The sequence below is a fragment of the Asterias amurensis genome, chromosome 2, assembly GCF_032118995.1.
Source record: "Asterias amurensis chromosome 2, ASM3211899v1".
NCBI classification, from domain to species: domain Eukaryota; kingdom Metazoa; phylum Echinodermata; class Asteroidea; order Forcipulatida; family Asteriidae; genus Asterias; species Asterias amurensis.
Window position 1 is genome coordinate 11,828,855 of NC_092649.1, and position 20,129 is coordinate 11,848,983.

A 20,129-nucleotide genomic window follows, 5' to 3' on the forward strand; every position below is an offset into this window, starting at 1 on the left:
TACAAATAAATAAAAATTTGTGGGAGATTCGTTCACTTCCCGCTCTGGTTATAAACCAAAGTATATTTTTACCACTCTTGGTGGCTGCATTTCACAAACAACCCAACGATTTCTTGAACATATTCATGTATCCTCACGTCAGCGCAAAAATGTTGATTTTACAAAAACGTTGTTAACTCTCACGAAAATGCTCTGTGAGAATCTTGGAGTGTACTTGTTTTGTGTGTACATCAGGGCTATTTTAAAGGCAGTGTACACTATTGGTAATTACTCAAAATAATTATTAGCGTAAAACCTGACTTGGTAACGACTAATGGGGAGAGGTTGATAGTATAAAACATTGTGAGAAACGGCTCCCTCTGAAGTAACGTAGTTTTCGAGTGAAGTGAGAAGACTGGTCTTTGACAATTACCAGTAGTGTCCAGTGTCTTTAAGTGAGATGCAATGGTTTGACAATTTCAAACTCGCACGTAAGGCAAGTGCTGTTTGAGGAGACATTATCTCCTTTCCCATAGAAGCAGAGGATATAATTGTGTTTTTTAAAACGATGTAGTTCTGCATGGAAAAACAACTGTTTTTTTTCTTCTATACATTATAATTAGGTTATTCTATACCATCATTCAGGGTTACACTGACATGATACTTCCTTTAATATTATCAAAAGTTATAATAACGTTATTGTATTTAACTGTTCTACTCATCCCCCCAACTCCCCCAATTAAACAAACAGATGAACTTTCATGAGTACTTTCATTTCTTATAAAAACATTCATATCTCGTAACAAGAGTTGGGTGAAACTGTTGAGATAAAACAAAGATAATGTTTTGTGAGGCAAGACCAAGGGTAATGCCATTACAAACCAGTCCTCATCAGTGACCAACATTTAAAGAAATGGCGGTCCTTATTTTGTGATCTTCATTTATAGACTGATCCTTATGTTAGTGGTCAACCTATTTTTTGGCTTCATGACTGGCACCCCCAATCAAAGATATTTACAAAATAAGGAGATCGCTTTACATTAGAACTACATTGTAAATAGCTCACTTGGTAAACGTGCTGGCACGACAACCCAGGGGTCGGTGGTTCAAATCCTGCTTTGTAAATTTTCATTTGTTCAACCCATGAAATCCAGACTTGTCCCTGTTCTTTTGACTTCACTCATACTTAACACTGTTGAACATGCTTGTGCAAATTAAAACATGTAATGTATTGTAAGTGAACAATTTGGACACCCATTTTTTTAATTTCCAGAAAATGTTGACACCCTTTTACAAAATCCTGGCTGATACCTTGGTTCAACCCATAGTTATTGGAAAATTACCAAGTCAGATCCTTTTTGGTTTTATTACTTGAGAAATACGAGGACTGTAGTGAATTGTCAATGTTCATAGTGTGCTGAGGATGCACTGCTTGTTTCAATGATAAATCAGATTGATGAATCAACACACTGGAGTTGGACTGTTATTAATCTTTAGGCTTGGGGTTCATCTCTGTCTGTTTGCTCACTACTCTTGTTATATATCCCTTATGCAAACATGATTCAACATTAACAAGTGAGTTATTATCTGATCAGCAACGCTCACTCCCCACGTATACCTATGGCTACAGTTGCTATGCATTTTCGGCAATCGTAAACAATGACTCCCTGGCTTGCACACTCAGCCGCCACATTCTGGCATCATGTGCCCTAATTATTTCTGTTTAGACTCCATGTGCATTTTTCAATTTAACCCTCCTACAGTCTGATCCTTCAATATCATCCTCTGTGGTTTATAATGATAGAAAAACCATGAAAATTAGCCTGCAATATTATATAATATGGTGAACACATTTACACATGATGTGATTCTGTGCACAGTTGTGCCACCAGACACGTACACTTTTAATGAACTCGCTGCCAGAAAATGTTATAAAGGAGGACACATTCATGTCAATCAGTAAAATTTTTTGATGTATTGACAACCTTGGTTGCTAATTATTCTCGTCATGTTTGCAAGCAGTCTGCTGCATCGAGTGTTCGATTTGAATCCCAGTTGTGACACTTGTGTCCTTGAGCAAGGCACTTAGCCATAATTGCTTATCTTAACCCAGGTGTATAAAAAAACCAATGGAACCTGGAGAGGGCTGGACAATATACGTGTCAGATTAACCCCTCAGTGCTAATTTATGAAGCTTGGGTTTGTATGCTCCTGGTTGAGAAAGTTTTTAAAAAGTATGCCCGATGAACACAAAATGTTGTAAAGCACTTGATCTAGCTACTAGGATTATTTAAGAACCAATACTTTGTAATATCATTAAAAAACAAACTTAATCATTGCTACTCAAAAGAAAATGTTGCTTGATAAGAACTACAATGGCAGGGTTATTATCCCCCAAGACGTGTGCATGCATCTACGCAGAACAACTTTCACAATCAGACTTCTGAACACAAGATGTACCCGGGACAACTCAGCATTGAAGTTGACTACACTTTCAAACATATTCCATTTCATTACAAACAATTAAACTCCCAGCCTCAATGGTTACGAAAACCATGATCCATTAAGGACTGTGTAGTGTATCATTACATGTATTGCAAGTTGTCAACAGTTCCAAAAATAAACAGTCGTTAAGAAAACCAACAAAAGAGGTGATTCAAAAGAATCCGCAACAAAATGTGAATAACCTTAAATATCAAGCTTTAAACATCCGTTCACCCAAAACACTCGGAGAGTTCAAAGAGAATTCATGAAATAAAATAGCCAGGACTATAAGGTTTACATGAAATATGATAACAGAGGAAGAGAAAAGTACAGAGTACAGGTGACTCAAAAGTATCCGTGACAACAGAATGTGAATATAACCTTTCCAAAATCAAAAGATGCTATAAAACATCTATTACCAAAAAAAACACTGTATTTTCAAATACAATTTATGTGTGGAATGGTGTGGAGTCAACCTTACATGATTGCAAATTCTCACTGTGTTAAATAGAGCTACACTAAGACTTGGTTTACTTTTCAATAAACTGATTTGTTTTAAAGGGAACACAACAACAAATGTTTTTGTAAATCAATCATTTTTGCTATTTTTTTGCATGTGAATGAAACTCAACCCATTTAGAGCTTATTGAATGTATGTTTGCCATGGGGCTTTTCCCAAACCTCAGCTAAGGCTCCATCTCTGGGCTTCGTTTGATGATGCTGGTATAACTGTACAAAATGTATACACCTCAAAAATGATGACAGACCCGAGCTGGAGCAACAGTTGAGGTTTGGGAAAAGCTCAAGTCTTGCTTCCTCTGCTGAGTAGGCCTACCACACTTGCTTTAAAAAAAACATTTCTGGACATATGGTTTTCTGCACACACAAAAAAACAATAATTGGTGACCTGCAACTGCATAAGTCCACTTGGGCAGCGTTTATGGCGCAACTTGCCCCAACTTTTGTTTTTACCCTAGCAGAGTCTTTCTGTATTTTGTTATAATGCTATGAAGAAAAACATTAACCATGACCCATGAACTGTGTTTAGAAATAATGAATAAAGCAACAACAGTTCAACTCCATGCACCAAAGCAAGCAAGCCAAACTTTGCCTGCAGCAAGCTCACTATAAACCACTAGACTGTAGTCCTGGTAACACAGTAAATAAAAGCGGTGCTTCCTTTGAAACACCACCATGAAATAGTCCCATTGACAATAAAACTCTCTATGAATTACACAGAGGGAAAATCCCCCTGACTTTTCTGAAAACAGTTTTGTGCCCACAGAAAATCAGTGACTAAGCTTCATTCATTCAATGTTGCTAGTTGAGTTTAGGAATCGGCCTTTGCTGGGCCATAGTTATTCTTTCACTCACGGACGCTTTCATGCACAGCATGCAGTGCATGGAAGATTAACTCAGAAATCAATTTTGACTGTTTGGGCAAACTCTGGACATGCTTTGTGTGAAGAGAAGTAAAAAGTAGATAAAAATAAACCTGAAGATTGACAACTTATAGATCAATGACTTCCTGGCATTAAATTATCATTGTATTAATTCTAAATTCAAGTAACAACGGTCAGTTTTATTTGCTCCATGGTTTTATTTGGTAGTTTCCCTAGATCAGTCAAGCATTGCAGTCTTTTTCCAGCTCATTAAACAATACACTAAGCTCCAACAGGGAAGTCAAGCAGAAATATCAGAACAGGGCACTGATGTGCTATGCAGTAAGAACATCTGAATGGCAGGAAGACTGACTGAATAAAACCAAGAAACATTTGCAACTATCGGTCTCCTGAAATGTTGAACTTGTATAAACCACTAGTTCTATTCAGAAAAACCTCAACTCAAGAGAGTTAGGTACATGTTGTCTCCACAAGCCTCACTAGATTTAAAGTTTTTAAAACAAAATTGTACACTGTAGGCAACACTACAAATTCAATTTCTAAACCAAATTATAGAGCCCAAAATACAAATTTCTTTCCTAAAAAGCTTCAGAGTACATGTAACCTTATATGATGCCATACTTTTGTGTCTTAAATTTAAATTGTCACAAGGGTCACATATTTGTTTGATTGGTGTACATTTGTTGCATTAGTACTGCTGGGTAGCATGTTTGCAGTGTGGTGGTGTGTGTGTATTTGTAACCCTGATAAATTTTCCTCAGTTGGCATTTTGAGCCTTGGTTGATGTATCAAGCACTGCAAGACAGAGAAGGGCGTGTTCTCACTGAATGTTCCAAATGAAACTCCATTGTATTTCTACTGAGCCAAGTGCTTTAAAAGTTGCTAAAAATAAGTTTGTGACCTTGTATTTGGTCTAAGCATTATTGGCTTCCAAAAACCTACTTTCACCAGGAACAATTAGGGTCCTTGCAAAATGTTAGCATGGTTGCAATTTTTCTTTCAAAATACACTTTGTGTAATAGGAGAACACATTTTTGTAAGTTGTCCAAGGTCCCTTGGGCCTGGTAAAATCCTCTCAAACATTGTTAAGTTTGTCATCTGGACCTATGACAAAATCTTCCGTTAGCAGAAGTTTTGACCAAAGACGTGAGCGAAACCATCATGTGAAGGGAATCGTTATTTAGATAAAAAATCATTAGATAAAAAAGACAAACAAGTATATCCAATTTCAATCCATACCACATGAAACAAAGAACTACACTGAACTAAAGCAAACATCCCAACCCAAGGACAAGATGCACTGGAAACACTGCAACAGTATATTTCCCTCATTTAACAAAATCACAATAGTGCTTTCAATTTCTGTTCTTTGTTGTTTTTAATCGAGTAACCGTATTTCTTTTGTGAAGTAAAAAGTGCAGCCTCAGTTTACACGCATTCAACCTTGAATAAATTATTAATGCACTCCCCAATATATGTTTTTTTATTTTCACAACAGAACCTTCAATTTCTGTTTTTATGCATACAAGTAGGACTTTCCAAATAATGAGAGTGCACTGGGAAATGGCACAGTGCGACTTTCAGCTCATTTCATCGTGACAGTTCACTACTGCACTACTGCGCAAAGAGCATTGTATCATTTTTTGGTGCATATTCTTCTTAAACACTGGAAAGTTTAAAGCTTAGATATTTTGAAGGTGCATTTCTCAGTCCTCAGCCCAACATTGAAACAAAAATATTCAAATTCTGCCTGAAATTGTTTGTCAAGATTTAAAACAGGTTAATAATCTTCATTTTGGGGAAAAATACAACTTTGCTTAATTTGTTAACTTAAACCTCTACAGAGGGTAACCCATCCATTTCAACTGATCATTATGTCCACATTGTGTGTATTTAAAATGATAAATATAAGTAAACACCACAAGATACACAACAGAAAGAGAAAACAAAACAAGGGAAAAAACAGGTAATTGAACTATCATGCTCGATGCTTCACATAGACAACACTGTATATTAGACAGAGAAAGACATTACACAATTAACAAAAGTACAAAAAAGAGTTATTAAATTTGCAAAGTTTAGGGCATTTAAGCCTAGAGAAAGACATTTAACACCCTGTACAGATGGTCAACAAACAATTTCCTCTTGATGTAAAATATGTGTGATACTTCTGAGTATTTTAGAAGTATTTTAGACATGTTTTGAATGTTTATCATTTTGCACAGAAGCGTTTTCTAATGGGGTGCACCCCTAAACTGGGTACACTAGGGGTCAATCGGGGGGCATCAAACTTTGCACCTCAATCAAGTCAATGGTACTCTGTGGTCTAAGACCCTTCAGGGCTCAAATTTGGGGTAAAATACCACAAGACAGCAGGGCCTGTAGCTCAAGATTTTTACTGGACCCGAATTTATTTTACAAGACCTTCACAAAGAGACTAGATTTATCTTGAGTTAGGAAGAGTTACTCTTCCTAACTTGGGACTAGCTATATGTTTGTGATATCTCCTAGGATTAGTCTTAAGTTAGGACTATCAACCCCAGAATCTAAATGACTGAGAAAGAACTTTCAACAAAGTTTACCATGTTTACTGTTTGGACTTATCTCATTTGTCTTAAAAATGGGTTAATATGTTTTGATATCCAATCAGAATAAAAGAACACTTATCAGACTCAGTCAACGTTTGAATTTCAAAATGTTTTTAAATTGTACAGTTACTTATTATTGTATAATCCAATATTATTGTTCAATCCAAATACGCAAGACCGCCGAACTTGTCCAGTCATGAGTTTAACTGGCCCAGGGCTAAAATCACTGGCCTCGGGTGGTCCAGCGCAAAATTTTAGCCATGTCCTTTAATCCTAGAGGAGTGTAATATTAGGCTACAGGCTCATGGGGGAACCAAATCAATCCTCCCTCATCAAGGTCACGCCTTGCCCAAAGGACTCCAGGGCACAGCCATACAACTTCCTATAAGCAGATCAATATGATGTCACTCATTTACAATGGGATCTGACCCATGAATGGCTACCATAGACACTATCAGTGGCTGGTGAAAATAATGCATCCAGAATGGTTTATTGATGACAGTGTGAGATTAGACAGGGATATATGAAGGTTCAAAGGTTGCTCACTCAAACTCAAAATTGCAAGAACTTACATTGACATAAAATAGTTCTGTTTATAAACGTTGAATTTTCAGGTGTTGATATTGGCAGAATATTGGAAATTTTAACAAACTGGAAATTTTAACAAACTGTCAATCACCAGTTCTGGTTGTTTTTGGGGAGTTTGACCGATGACCTACAAAGTATTATTTATGAATGCCACAGCCACAGTCTAAACACTTTGGTAGAGTTGGACAATGGACATCCCTGCAGATCATGTATGTAGGTCATTTATTCTTTTGGGAAGATTGACAGATGACCTACTTACATCACTACTGATAGAGTAGAGAAAACACAAGGATTCCTTCATTTCAGTTACACTACAAAATTGTAGAGTTTGAGAAAAACCTTTAAATCTACTGCAGTTACTTTAGCTAATGTGTGGGCCAGACCACGTACTCCTGTCCTTGTTCCGAAGTACTGTTTTCCATCCAATTCCAAGGCCCCAACATCATACCTGAATCATTAATATTCTAGGATGAGTACTGAGTTTTTTAAGCGAGATTATACAATTTAAAAAAACATTGTTATTTACGGGCCTACTTCACAGAGTATTGGACAAATCCTTTTTTTTTCATGGTACATGTAGCCCTACCAATGAGGTTAGTTTGAAAAGCCATCGGATTTAAGGCTTCTTGTAGGCTGAAGTGTAGTTGGCACATAAAAAGCATTCTTCATCGTGAATAGGTACTTGTGAAAGGCCACTTTTGTACCTCACATTGTCCGACAATCCTCTCTTTGGAAATGGGTAGAATTAGAGGGCATCGAGTAAAAGTCTAGTTCTGATGTAGGCCTAGGGTAGTATAAACCCTATGGTAAGAATCACTTTGCTGTGATGCTGGGAACAACTTTTCCGAAATCTTTGCTGAATTTTTTTTAAATTTCAACAAAGTTATTGCCCGGGAATTTCTTTTCACATTTAAGTAGTTTTTTACGAGGGTAATCGGTTTAAAATCATTGCCATTACTATAATTATATTATTGACAGCTCTTTTTCAATTGCAGCAATCCAAGTCAGCAATTTTTAGTAAAACTTATACAGCATTTAGGAGAAAAATATTCTCCAGGACTAATGTAGCCCTAGAGGATTGGCTCAGGTTACAGGTTAGAGAGACTGAGAGCTTTCAGATTGAAACCTTGTAATTGTGTCTATAATAAATAAACACACACGGTACAATAAAAATGTCCTGTTTCTAGTATAGTATGTGGAACACTTGTTCATATTGTAGCCATACATGTATCATTTCTAATTCTACCTCCATGCAGTTTCAGCTAAATTGCCAGTTTCAGCTGACCTTCATCATCATTCGTCTTGTCACAAGATAAAAGAAAGAAAGGGCAACAAAACAACTCCTTTTAATTAGTATATTACTACAATCAAACATCAAAACACAGCCAGGATGAATGTTCCTGTATTTAGAATATGAAGTTTTGGTGAAATGCTTAATTCATAGAAGGCTTTTAAAACAAAGAGCGAACTAGCACCCCATACAGCAAGGACAGAGACCCCCTTCCGGGCCCTCGTGGACAGTTCGTCACTGTCACACTGTGTACTGGCACCGTAGTAACCACGGAAGTACAGGGCCGGGGACGTGTGGTGGTTGCCCGGTCAATGTGTAAAAAGCAGTAGGCTGCCTGGAGTGTAGGGACGTATTTATGAAACTGAAAACGATAATGCACCAACAGAAAAGGAAGCTTTACTTACCTCTTTACTACCCATGGCAGCACGTTTATCATCCGGTCATAGTTATACTATCCTTTCCTCGTTTACAATCAAAACAAGTGTGTTTTCCTTCAAGTGTACTTTGCTGAGAAGCGGTAGTACGTAAGAGAGAACACACACTAAAAAGTTAGTGTTACAGACGACACGACATACTACAACAATGTGGAGAGGTGTGCATGTCAAAATCCTTGTGTTGCTATTTTGATGAGAATAGAGGGCGCTGTTCAGAAATAAACACACGGCCCTCGCGTAGAACCCTAGAAAAAAATAACAACAATTGATTGGTTTAAAGTTAAAGTCAGGGTTAAGATATGCTTTCGATCTGTCTTTTTTTAGTTAAAAAAAGGTCCGTATGTAAATGCGAAAACATTACAAAAACATACAATCTTTTTGTAGGAACGGTTATTGTCTATGTTTAGCTACCTGATGTCAAATGAAGGAATTTTCTTTTAAGTTTGGAAAGTGGAAGCATCAAGAGGAACAATGTGGGTGAATGATAAATCATCTAATCCCGTTCATATAGGTACAATAATTATTATTTTCATAATTAGTGAACTTTTTGACTGAAAATTTGTGTTGTTTTTCAGAAAGTTGTATGGCCATTAGCGAATTCTTCTAAACATTCTCATTGTACGAAATGATGTTGATGCAATTGAATGCCTTGACCTCATATCATTTAACTCGTTTCAATAATATTATGTATAAATAATCTATGAAACAAGATACATAGGCCTACGCAAGGCTGTGCAAAAACAATGCATCCTATTTTAAGTTTTGCTGCGAATGACAGTTTCATTGTGTAGCTATAATATTAACTTTGAGTTAATATCAGTTTTGTCACAATTGCCTGAGATACAGAAGGAAGTGGTTGTATGAAACGAATGCGCTGGAATGATAACACTAAAACTTCTTTCCTTTTAGAGTTGTTACTTTCTGTTGTGAGCAACATAATCTTCGTGGACATGACTAGCAGTGTTGGTTACAGACGGTCACCAGCGTGTTACATGCTGCAACTAGTTGTTATAATGGCAGAGGCAAGTAGGCTACCATGTTTTCACATTGTTTGATTATAGTCGTTTACTATATATAGGCTTAATCCACGGTATGGGGTAGGATCTACCCAACCCCAACTGCCTCATGTAGATTCGAACCGCATGTAATCTCCGTTGTCCTCTCACAGCCAGTGCTGTCCAACCAGGGTGAACTTTTACATCAGTCAAAATCACCCTTTTTAAAGACCAGTGGTATGTGATCTTTGTTCTTGTGAATATCGTGGTAAGAACAGCAACACTTTATTTGCCAAACAAATGGTCTACAAATGGTTTATCGGTTTTTTTTCGACGTTATATACTGTTAAACCCATTAAATTGTTTAAAAAATTAATAAATAAATTTAATTGATATTCACCACTGCGACCACACGCACCACCAACAAGAACAAAAAAAAAACATTGCAGCACAGTGTAGTCGATTACATTCCTGGAAGTTGTCAAATTGAAACTTTCGAGAATCTTGCAAACTTCAGTTTCAAAAGGGAAGTTCAATATCCAACCACTTACCGTGGGAACACGTGGCGGTGCCATAAAACACGGCCCAACATGCATCCACAAATTTTCAGTTTCAAGCATTCTATATAAAATACAGGTGCAAGCTGTATTTCTGTGCGCGAGGTGATCTAAAGTTCGATATAAGTTAATTTTAAAGGGGGAATGGTTGGCATTTTGTTTGACACAAAATAGTTTTTGTACATTGGCTTTGCATTTTCCCAAAACAAAATTAATTTAATAAAAGTATTTCCTCTCCGAAAGTAATGAAAACGCCCTGTCCCAATAGTTATGAATCTCGCCCATTTTTTTTTTTAGGGGGGACGGGGACTTGGACCCCGTGTAAAAACACGTTGGTCTGGTCCCACGTTTCCAATAGCAGTAAAGAACATTGATAAATGAACGCTACCCATAGAGTTATATATAAGAACTAGAGGGCGCACGAGTGATGCTTCGTGCACAAAAAACGCCACGGGACCGCAAGATGACAAGCGCGTCATTCTGCACGCGCGTTGAATATGAAATACACGTTTGAGGTTTTTTTTATTGAACGCTCATGCGATGCGGTTTGTTCAACTTACAAAATGGCCGCACAAACACACGCTGTGAGATAGCTGTTTTGTCAACTTAGAAAATGGCCGCCTGCTCGCATACCGGGGCGCGTATATAGGCCAGTGCGCGCTCTAGTTCTTATATATAACTCTATGACGCTACCCTACCCAGGAAGCCACACTATACTGCACGTTCAGGATCGTGTTTTTGTTTTAATCACTAATACATGATGAAGGTATTATTAAAATAAAATAAAACGTTTTTTAATTGTTACAGATCTCGTTGCTACAGTGTGTTCACATTTCTTCCGCTCAAACTTACATCTACGGTAAATACATTATTCTCTTGAAATTCCTCAAAACATTGACCGGTAAACTAGTACTTGTTTTGTGCTTTTTAAATAAAATCAAAATCTCATATTATTCATGAAACCGTTGTTACCGTAATTTTGTTGTTTATCCGTTGTTATTTACGTTATTTACGTTGTTGTTTACGTTGTTATAAGAAAGACAGTTCTCTAAGAACAAGTTTGACCTACCAAGTAGACACACACAATGATGTTACCGCAAACCAAATACATACGTATTTATTGTTTGTTGAGTGAGTTGAGTTTAGTAGATTAGAATTGTTCACAGTAATTCCAAACTGCAAATAATGTTCTGAAAGATTTGAAGGAAATTTGCCCCTTACGGATATTTAAGGATATAACGTGTCTTTTCTTACTTTTAACTCATTCTTAACTCGCCCACAATTGCCGTGTAAGGCTTTTCCTTCTAAACGTACAGTATGTATGTGTTTAAATTAATAATTACATTACTTCACCGTGTATTCCGATTTTCTTTTTTGCAACCTCAGCCTCCCCCTCAAGACGTTCCATCACCGTTTCGACGGGACAATGGTTACCAACTAATGTCACCACCATAGTAATCGGCAATGACAGCGTACGGGTCACGTTTGACATGGCTGAACCAAATCTTAACATTAACCGATATCGTGTGATTATCAACCGAACTGATCCATGGACTGAGCGTTGGAATGACGTGCACTTTGTACGTATTCGGTTTTCAATTCAATTCAATTCAAGTTTTATTTTTTCCACCACAATTACGATATTCCCCCGTGTGCACTTAAACTTTTTTTTTTAAATAAACAAATAACTAAGTCCCCCATACTTTCCACCACTTATTAAAAAGAGCAAACAAAGTCTGAGTTACTTTATGAAACGTGAGCTAAAAAAATAAAATGTTACGACAGATGATCCTTAAAATCTTCACATAATCCTGGCATCTTCATTTTTGATAAATGATATTGTCTTAAAAATTACATGCATTAGACTACGTTACAAGATCAACAAGCATGACTTATGTAAACTTTGGCTTATAAGGCTCCAGCTTGGACCCATTGCACCGGCCCAAGCCGGAGCCAGGGACCGATTTAGCTTCGGAAAATGCCTCTTGCAAGAAGGGGAGCCATCATTCTGTCCATGTTCAGGTTTGTGTCCCCTTTTAAAAATTAATTCTAACGAAAAACATGAACATAGGCCTATCATACTATATTGAAAACTCACAAAACCAACAATTGAGCTGAAAATTTACTTGTTGGTTGTAGGAGCAAGGTCATCATTGCCAACATCAACAATGATGTAAGCCTACTCACAACTCATGTTAATAATGATACCAACATCAAGCCAGCGTGCAGGCCATATAGTCAATGCCGAAGCTATAATTCGGATCCGGCTACAGTTTTAATTGTCTCTATTGTCTCAGTCTCGATTGGCATACTGCAGGTGCCCTTGGAGGTGAGCTCCATGCGTGACCAAAACCACTTTCTTACTTTCATTTACGGTCCTATAAAAACAAAACGCGTTCTGTAGGCCCCTATCCAGTACAGATTACCTTTGTTTTGGGGTCCTATTTCGATACAGTTGTTATCTTACATTTATTATATTCAGTGACGAGATCTAGCAAATAAATTAAGCTGTTTGTCAACCTAAGTAAAGAACATAAACCCCATAATTATTGATATAATATTGATATAACAACTTTGGTCCATTGTTCATTGAATGACTTCAGGTTGACTCACTGCTTTCGTTTCCCGCCTTTTACTTTTATGGACACCAGTTTGAATCCAGTGCCCGATTGCGTGGATTCCCTGTAAATATTATTGGGTGTGGGGAGGGTGGGGATTCTTCTAAGCTGATACAGGTATCTTTTCTGTGATCTTCAAGGGCCTACAGGTCCCAACGGTCGAATTTGGATTCGGTTCCATTAGTTTCATCATTAGAAAGACCCTAAAGTTTACAAATTTATGTTCGTTTTTAAAACTGGACCCATTTTACCGAGATTATAATCATTAGGACCATGATGGCATTATTTATTTCACGTATACCTGTATGCAACATTTAAAAAGCTCATGTATAAAATGTGTCCTGACTATTAAATTTTGTTCTCCAAAATTCAATCTGGATAAAATAGACTGCACTCCTATGAAGGCTGATCCCGCACAGGAAAGTTGCTAGAGCAATTGGATTTTACTTGGATTCCGGGTAATTTTGACAAAATGAGTCAAGCCATTGGACCTCGAATCCAGGTCAATTATTCTGACCACGAAAAGTCCTCTTGAGTTGTCGCTATATATGTAGCCAACGACCACGGCCATATCCGATAGATAGATTTGAACACATTATTGTGTAGCCCTTCTCGAAACTATAGGTAGGCCTATTTTCACACATACATTTTTAGACTTCAACCAGGTGGACGGTCCTAGAAGTCACACAACGAAGCCATAGCCGTGATTTAGAAGAGAGCCATTTGTAAAGAGAAGAATATAAGTAAAAGTTAATGAAGTTCTTCTTAAAAAAATGTAAATCCATTGAGTTTTCAGTACGTTTTATTATGGTACACAGAATCCAAACGGCCTTTCGCATGAACGGAATTCGGAGGGGATGTTGATTGGTGAGACGGAGTTTTCAGGTCTGGTAGAAGGAACATATAGTTTGAAGGTAACAACATGCATGTGAAGTCAAAAAGATCTATCATTGGCAGAGTTTTTTTTTTTTGGGGGGGGGGGCGAGTAGTTTCATTGTTTGACCTCAGAAAATGATGACAGTAAATGAAAGGTGTTCAAATATTGTAAAAGCCTTGGTGTGACATGTTTGTATGTGCAACTTTTAATTTTCTAAAGATGAAGTGATTTTATAGATGTTATTATTACCTCTCTCAACCCAGTCAGCCCGTTTTTCAAGCATGTTTATGTTTAAGTGTTTGCATAATAAACTTCTTTGATGACAGTCGGGCAGGTCTGCAACTCACTTAATTTCATTTTGTTTGTTTCCGAAGCTAGTCGTAAAACCCACCAATCCAGAAGTGTGCGGTGAAAACAACTGTCGTCAAACTAGATATCAAGATTTTACTATACCGGGAGGTAAGTATAACATTATGGGATGTCGTGAGTGTAAGTCTATTTGACAGTGTGCCAATCACCTTGCAAGTTGAATACAATCTATTTCAAATACTGTTATAGGAGTCATGCTTACGCCATGTTCGATATGGGACATGGTGGTAAACACACCACCCGCCCCTCTAGTTTGTATTCATTTTGTGCTTGGAATCCCAAGAAAAAATAGGGGGAGAAAAAATAGTGGAACAGAAGGGTGTACCCTCATTGGACATGGTATCATATTGAGCACGAAATGGTATTTGTTTGATAAGAATACCTAGACAGGTAACAAGAAGTTGATGTTGTTGTCACTGTAATGCAATGTGGTATAACATTACGTTAATGCGTTATGGCAGCGAGTTCTCAAAAACATTATACCTGTAATCCTTTCAATTTCAACAATTCTTTTAAACATTACTTTGCAGTGACCACTCAACCTCAAGCAACTCGCCTGCTGGCAAACAAAGACACCACATCACTGGCCACAGCGTCTTCAGTCCCAATATCCTCGACAGTAACTCCACCACAGACCCAACAATTCCTCCACTCGGTCCCCGGACAGAACGAGATGGAGAGTGCCACTTGGCGTGTGGCCGTCATTGCGGGCCCAGTGGCCGTCGTTGGGTTGCTGGCGGCCACTGCCTACTGCATCCTGTCATGGAAGAAACGAGGGCGAGCTGGGTTGACGGGACTAAACATGGGCGACGTGGAACTGGACGAGATGAAGAATAACAGAAGAAATAAAGGGGGACATGACAAAAGTATATAGAACAAGAACATCGTACAACATACTAAGAACACGTTACTCTAGACGAATTACACGCAGACTGATTACACGCGCATTGGTATTGTTTTAGTTTATACACTTTTGATGTGATTATGATACATAAAAATTTGAGGTTTTCCGTTTATACCTCAAAAACATGTTAGTATTTTCAAACAACTGAATAGATTGCCCTCGGTAATGGGCTCTTAAACTGTTTGTATCAAAGGCATTTCATTTGGTCTTTAGCATTCATGAAACAAACTCCTAAAACGCTTTAAAGGAACACGTTGCCTTGGATCGGACGAGTTGGTCTATAAAAAGCGTTTTGTAACCGTTTGTTATAAAATGCATATGGTTCGAAATATGTTGTAAAAGTAGAATACAATGATCTACACAAATATGCCTCGAAATCGCGTGGTTTTCTTTTTAGCTCGTCCAACAACACGGTCGGCCATTTATGGGAGTCAAAGTTTTGACTCCCATAAATGGCCGACCGTGATAGTTCGCGACGTAAAAAGAAAACCGTACAGTTTTGAGTGATACCTGTGTGGATCATTATATTCTACTTTTAAAAAATCTTTCTAACCATATCCATTTCATAACAAACGGTTTCAAACGCTTTGTATAGACCAACTCGTCCGATCCAAGGCAACGTTTCCTTTAATAGAAAGACATCTTTGGAGTATACAACACCACAATATAACCAAGTGCGCGCACGTCGAGAATCTTTGCCCTCTTCGCATGCCATTTAGGCTCCATTGTCAATAATCGTTCTTGCTTTCTGAAACTCTTTAGGTGTGATGACTGCTCCCACATTACAAGATCATCCTGAATTGTGGAAGCGACCGATGCAAGACCTATCTTTAGAAGAAATCTGTCAGCCCAGCACATCTACAATATCTACTGCAGAAGGACCAACACCACCACAGCACATCGTTTGCCATCTCCATGACATACCCGAAGTGATTCCCCATCAATGGCAAGGTTCGTACCCGAAGACACCAATTGAGCAACTGCAAACCAATCCGAGGCAACAGTTTCCTCATTCTGATGTCTACCCCGTTGATCATTTTCACAGGGGTGTAGACGTGGGAGCGGATGTGGGCAAGGCTTGTAGGAGTTGTGGAGCAGCAGGTAGAATGCAAGTTCCACCCGTTTGGAAGCAAGGGTGTCCACACGCGGCTCTAAACTGTGTCTCTGGAGGGTGTATGGACATGGGAGGGGATCATGTGATAAGTGAATGGGATGACGGATTGGATAATCACTGTGGAGTCCTTTGTTCGCAAGAAGCCTTGTATCTGGAGTCTCAGTCCCACCTTGATCTGTTCAAGAAGCTCATGGCATACCCTTCCAGGTTTAGTGTAGCCTCCTCTCAATTCACCGAGATGTGTGACTACATCAACAGCAGCTCCATCTCACCGCAGCCACCGTACGATCGCAGCACCTCTCAGCCGAACCATCGCCCAAAGCAGAGACTAGAGCCTCTCTTCTCCGGACGTGACTCAAACCTAGCACCATCGCTGAAAACTAACCTTTCATGGAGAAATGAAGTCTTCATGAGGTCATGCCCAGCACTGCCGGAGCATCCATGAAGTCGAAAATGACTGGGACCCACCCACCAGGGCTCGATTTCACAGAACACTTTAAAGATGGGTCACCAATTATAGTCCCACACTTCGACCCAGGCATGATTCTTTCTCAATTTTTTAAATACATCACCAAATAAAAAATCACAGACTAAAATAATTTGTATATAGGATTTGAAAGAATTTGGTTTGTAATAAAATTACATTAAAAAAAATATATATATACATAGGCCCTACACCATCAAAGAAGAAAGTAAATTTACAACAATCTGCTCACACAATATATTGGACAGTATAGATACGCGGTGTGATTTTGGCCCATGGGAAAAAAGTTGGAAAAATGTATCGAGCATGCACAGAGGCTGACGAGCATGTACATTGGTCGAGGCTTTCTTTATATTATTATTGTTTACACTTTTCAGGCCGTAGAAAAGTATTTAGCTGATTTTTCTGAAGGTTAAAAATTCGGAAATCAGATAAAAGTAGGAAAAATAAGGTGCCTGGATACACTGTAAAAAAAAAGTCGCTTGTGGAACCGAAGTATTCAATATTTTTGAATGCAGATATAGTGATTGCCTCCCAGTTGTTTTCACATGTTTGGATTCTACAATAATTCAAATCAATCCGGTGGTTTTGTTTTAAGTAAGTGTACCAGTCGTTTTATTTATTTTGAAGGACCCACAGAATTACAGAATTACCGAGTGTTTCGGCGACCCTGACCAAAAAGAGGTTTCTGACGTCACAATTTCAGAGGGTTGCGCACAAATTGGTCGATAACCAGCTGAGGAGACATTGCTTGAAAAAAAAATATTTTCAAAATGTAGTACACCTTTTTTACTTCTCAGATAATGGAACTTAGTTTTTATAGTGTTGTCCACATTACTGGATAATGTATGCTTCAAGGTTTTTCATTTTATGACAGAATTTCGTTGAATTTGTTTCGTTGATTTTTGTTATTGTACACCATCTTCAAGCCAAGGCTAAAATCGAACAAACAACTCAGTTACGAATTGGTTGGAACGGCTACGTCACCGCGGTGGAACCGAACACGTATTAAAAGAACACGTATTAAAACACACCCTTGAAATATCAAAATAGGGCAGTGAAATCGTCGCAAAATTATTTTCCCCACCTGAATACCAAACAACTTCAGAAACAAATCTCAATAGCTTCCTGTTGCAGCACACTTCAATAAGTAACTGAACATTTCATCTGTACTGGGAAAAGTCCCAAACCCTTCCTGTATATTATGGTTTCATTTCCCTTTTCGAACCAATACTCACGTTTATTATGAATTAAATGAAGCAAAAGGTTGTTTGAAGGCTAATTTCACTTTCATCGATACTTTCAGTTGTAAAAATAACGCACAGATATGAGATTATTGTTTGCTTGTGATCGGTACAGTGAGACCTTTAGGGAAAAGTACCTTTGGTGAGTAAGAACAATATCAATTTGACCTTTCCCCAAGAATACACAGACCAATCACAATGTTGTTTTTTGTTCACATAACACGACCACCTGATCATGCAAATAGTTATTAACCAGTCACAGCATGATGTGTAATACATTAAAAACCCTGTTGGTAAGAGTGATCTAAGTTTCCACCTTAAGCCACTTTACCTCAACCGTTTGTCTTTAAGGGTTTGAGTATGGAAAAGACACACATTTCACATGATCGGGTAAAGACTCAACATTTTTGTCATGAAGATCATTTTTTGCTTTAAAAAAACCCCACCATAAATACATTGTTCCATACATCTTCAACTGGGAATGTAAATAGCTAATAATAGCTCTGTTAGCAATATTGGAAAAATTGTTCACTTTTCTGTCTACTGAAATAATATGTTTAGGGCCTATCTTGTTGACATTCTCTAATATGAATAATGAGCAATGGGTGGATTCTTATTTTTAAGTCAACATTTTTTAGAACTGTGATTTTACATAAGAGCTTTTTTATATATATTTCTGAGTAGCTATTTTTAATTTCCGTGTGTTTGTAATATACTGCTAATGTTTGTAATAACCGGGTATCTGTTTTCGAAAACTCTACTTTTGGCCGCTGTATTGCAGTGTTTCTAATAAACCATTAACACTATTAAATAGTACCAATTTGGCCAAACTTCCCCCAGGTACAGTCCAAACACAACCCCCGACAGATATACTGGGCTGTCACCAAACTTCCCCCAGGTACAGTCCAAACACAACCCCGACAGATATACTGGGCTGTCACAAATGTACCCGTTCCAAATGCAAAACGTGTCTGCACATTAAGCCCTCACTTAAGGTGAAGAGTCATACCACTGGCTCTTCATACAACATCAAGACCGACTCTGAATGTAGCACGTCTAATGTAGTCTATGTCATATCATGTAAGAGATGTGGGCTACAATATGTGGGAGAGACTAAGACCAAACTTAGTCTTCGCTTTGCGAATCATGTCTCTTCCATAAAGACTAAGAAACCGTACCCAGTCTCTATCCACTTCAACAGCCCCAATCATAGTGTCATTGATGTTGAACTTCTGGTGATTGAAGCTTGCAATGGTGATGACACACACCGCAAGAATAGAGAATCACACTGGATTCACCAACTCAAGACAGTCAAACCCTTTGGACTTAACATAAACACTGGTGTTAAATAACTTCTCATTACCCTCCACTTCACTTCCGCCTTAGAACTTATATGTTGTATATATTCTGTACATAAAGTATAAATTTATCTTGTTTAAAGTTGTTTTTATAAATTCATCACTGTAACTATCTCATGTAAGTAAACCCCCCCCCTTTTTTTTCACAGGTCCCTCATACCCATTTTTAAAATCATCATACCTTTGATCTTGCTATTCTTATTAATTGACCATTGTTAGTTGCTTCATGATGCAACTTGCTCTCTAATCCTACCCTTTCATGTCTCCCTGCATTGTTGTCGAACAATACATTTACCACTTCTATGGTCAAGTAACCCATCCTTTCATTCTAAACATCCTTTGTCCTCGCCACTTCACTCCTATTGGTTCATAGCCACCTATATTGTCTCTGAAATAGAAACTTTGATTGGCTGTTTTTTTCCCGCTTCTTTCTGGATCCTTTCCTTAACCCCTTTCCCCCTCTCTTTTTCTATAAATGGATATGTATTTGTTTTATGCCTCTGAAGAAGGTCCGGATTGGATCGAAAGCTAAGGCCATCTACCCTATTCATTATATTAAATAGTACCAATAATATAGTATTTTGTACCATGACACCCACCACATTAAATGCCCAATCTCCATGCGTATCACAAACATTCAGTGACCCGTTTCACAAAGAGTTAAAATTCATCTCAACTTTACAGCAATCTTCGTTGCTATAATAAATTAAAGTGTAATGCCACAGTACCAATCACTTAAAGGAACACGTTGCTTTGGATCGGTCGAGTTGGTCTTTGTAACCGTTTGTTATAAAATTGATATGGTTAGAAAGATGTTGTAAAAGTAGAATACAATGATCTAC

At 37.9% G+C, this 20,129-nt stretch overlaps 2 protein-coding genes across 4 annotated transcripts in view; one reads left to right on the forward strand and one right to left on the reverse strand.

Annotated features, from left to right (window-relative positions):
* The window catches only part of LOC139934047 (dynein axonemal heavy chain 3-like), a 109,994-nt gene extending 101,098 nt beyond the window's left edge, over positions 1–8,896 (reverse strand). Inside the window, exon 1 of the mRNA XM_071928329.1 lies at positions 8,738–8,896. Coding sequence (XP_071784430.1) covers positions 8,738–8,752 — 15 coding nt within the window. The 5' untranslated portion in view covers positions 8,753–8,896. The remainder of the gene's footprint in view (positions 1–8,737) is intronic.
* A 2,122-nt stretch (positions 8,897–11,018) lies between these two features.
* LOC139953097 (uncharacterized) lies at positions 11,019–20,125 on the forward strand. 3 transcript variants are annotated; one of them, XM_071952525.1, is made up of 7 exons: positions 11,056–11,178; positions 11,706–11,899; positions 13,756–13,851; positions 14,189–14,273; positions 14,714–15,049; positions 15,850–16,038; positions 16,133–16,251. In XM_071952525.1, the coding sequence occupies exons 2-7, from the start codon at positions 11,810–11,812 to the stop codon at positions 16,138–16,140; spliced, it is 804 nt and encodes a 267-aa protein (XP_071808626.1). In that variant the 5' UTR covers positions 11,056–11,178; positions 11,706–11,809; the 3' UTR covers positions 16,141–16,251. The 3 variants fall into 3 exon arrangements, with proteins under 3 accessions (XP_071808618.1, XP_071808626.1, XP_071808611.1); XM_071952517.1 differs by having other exon boundaries at positions 11,019–11,085; positions 15,850–20,125; XM_071952510.1 differs by having other exon boundaries at positions 15,850–20,125.
* Positions 20,126–20,129: the final 4 nt, after the last annotated feature.

What these genes read in the sequence shown, in the direction of transcription:
- LOC139953097 (XM_071952517.1), top strand. Translation starts at nt 11,810, where the DNA reads ATGGCTGAACCAAATCTTAACATTAACCGATATCGTGTGATTATCAAC. An exon ending in AAGGAACATATAGTTTGAAG is followed by an intron (nt 13,852 to 14,188) that starts GTAACAACATGC and finishes TTGTTTCCGAAG; the next exon opens with CTAGTCGTAAAACCCACCAA. An exon ending in TAAAGGGGGACATGACAAAA is followed by an intron (nt 15,050 to 15,849) that starts GTATATAGAACA and finishes GAAACTCTTTAG; the next exon opens with GTGTGATGACTGCTCCCACA.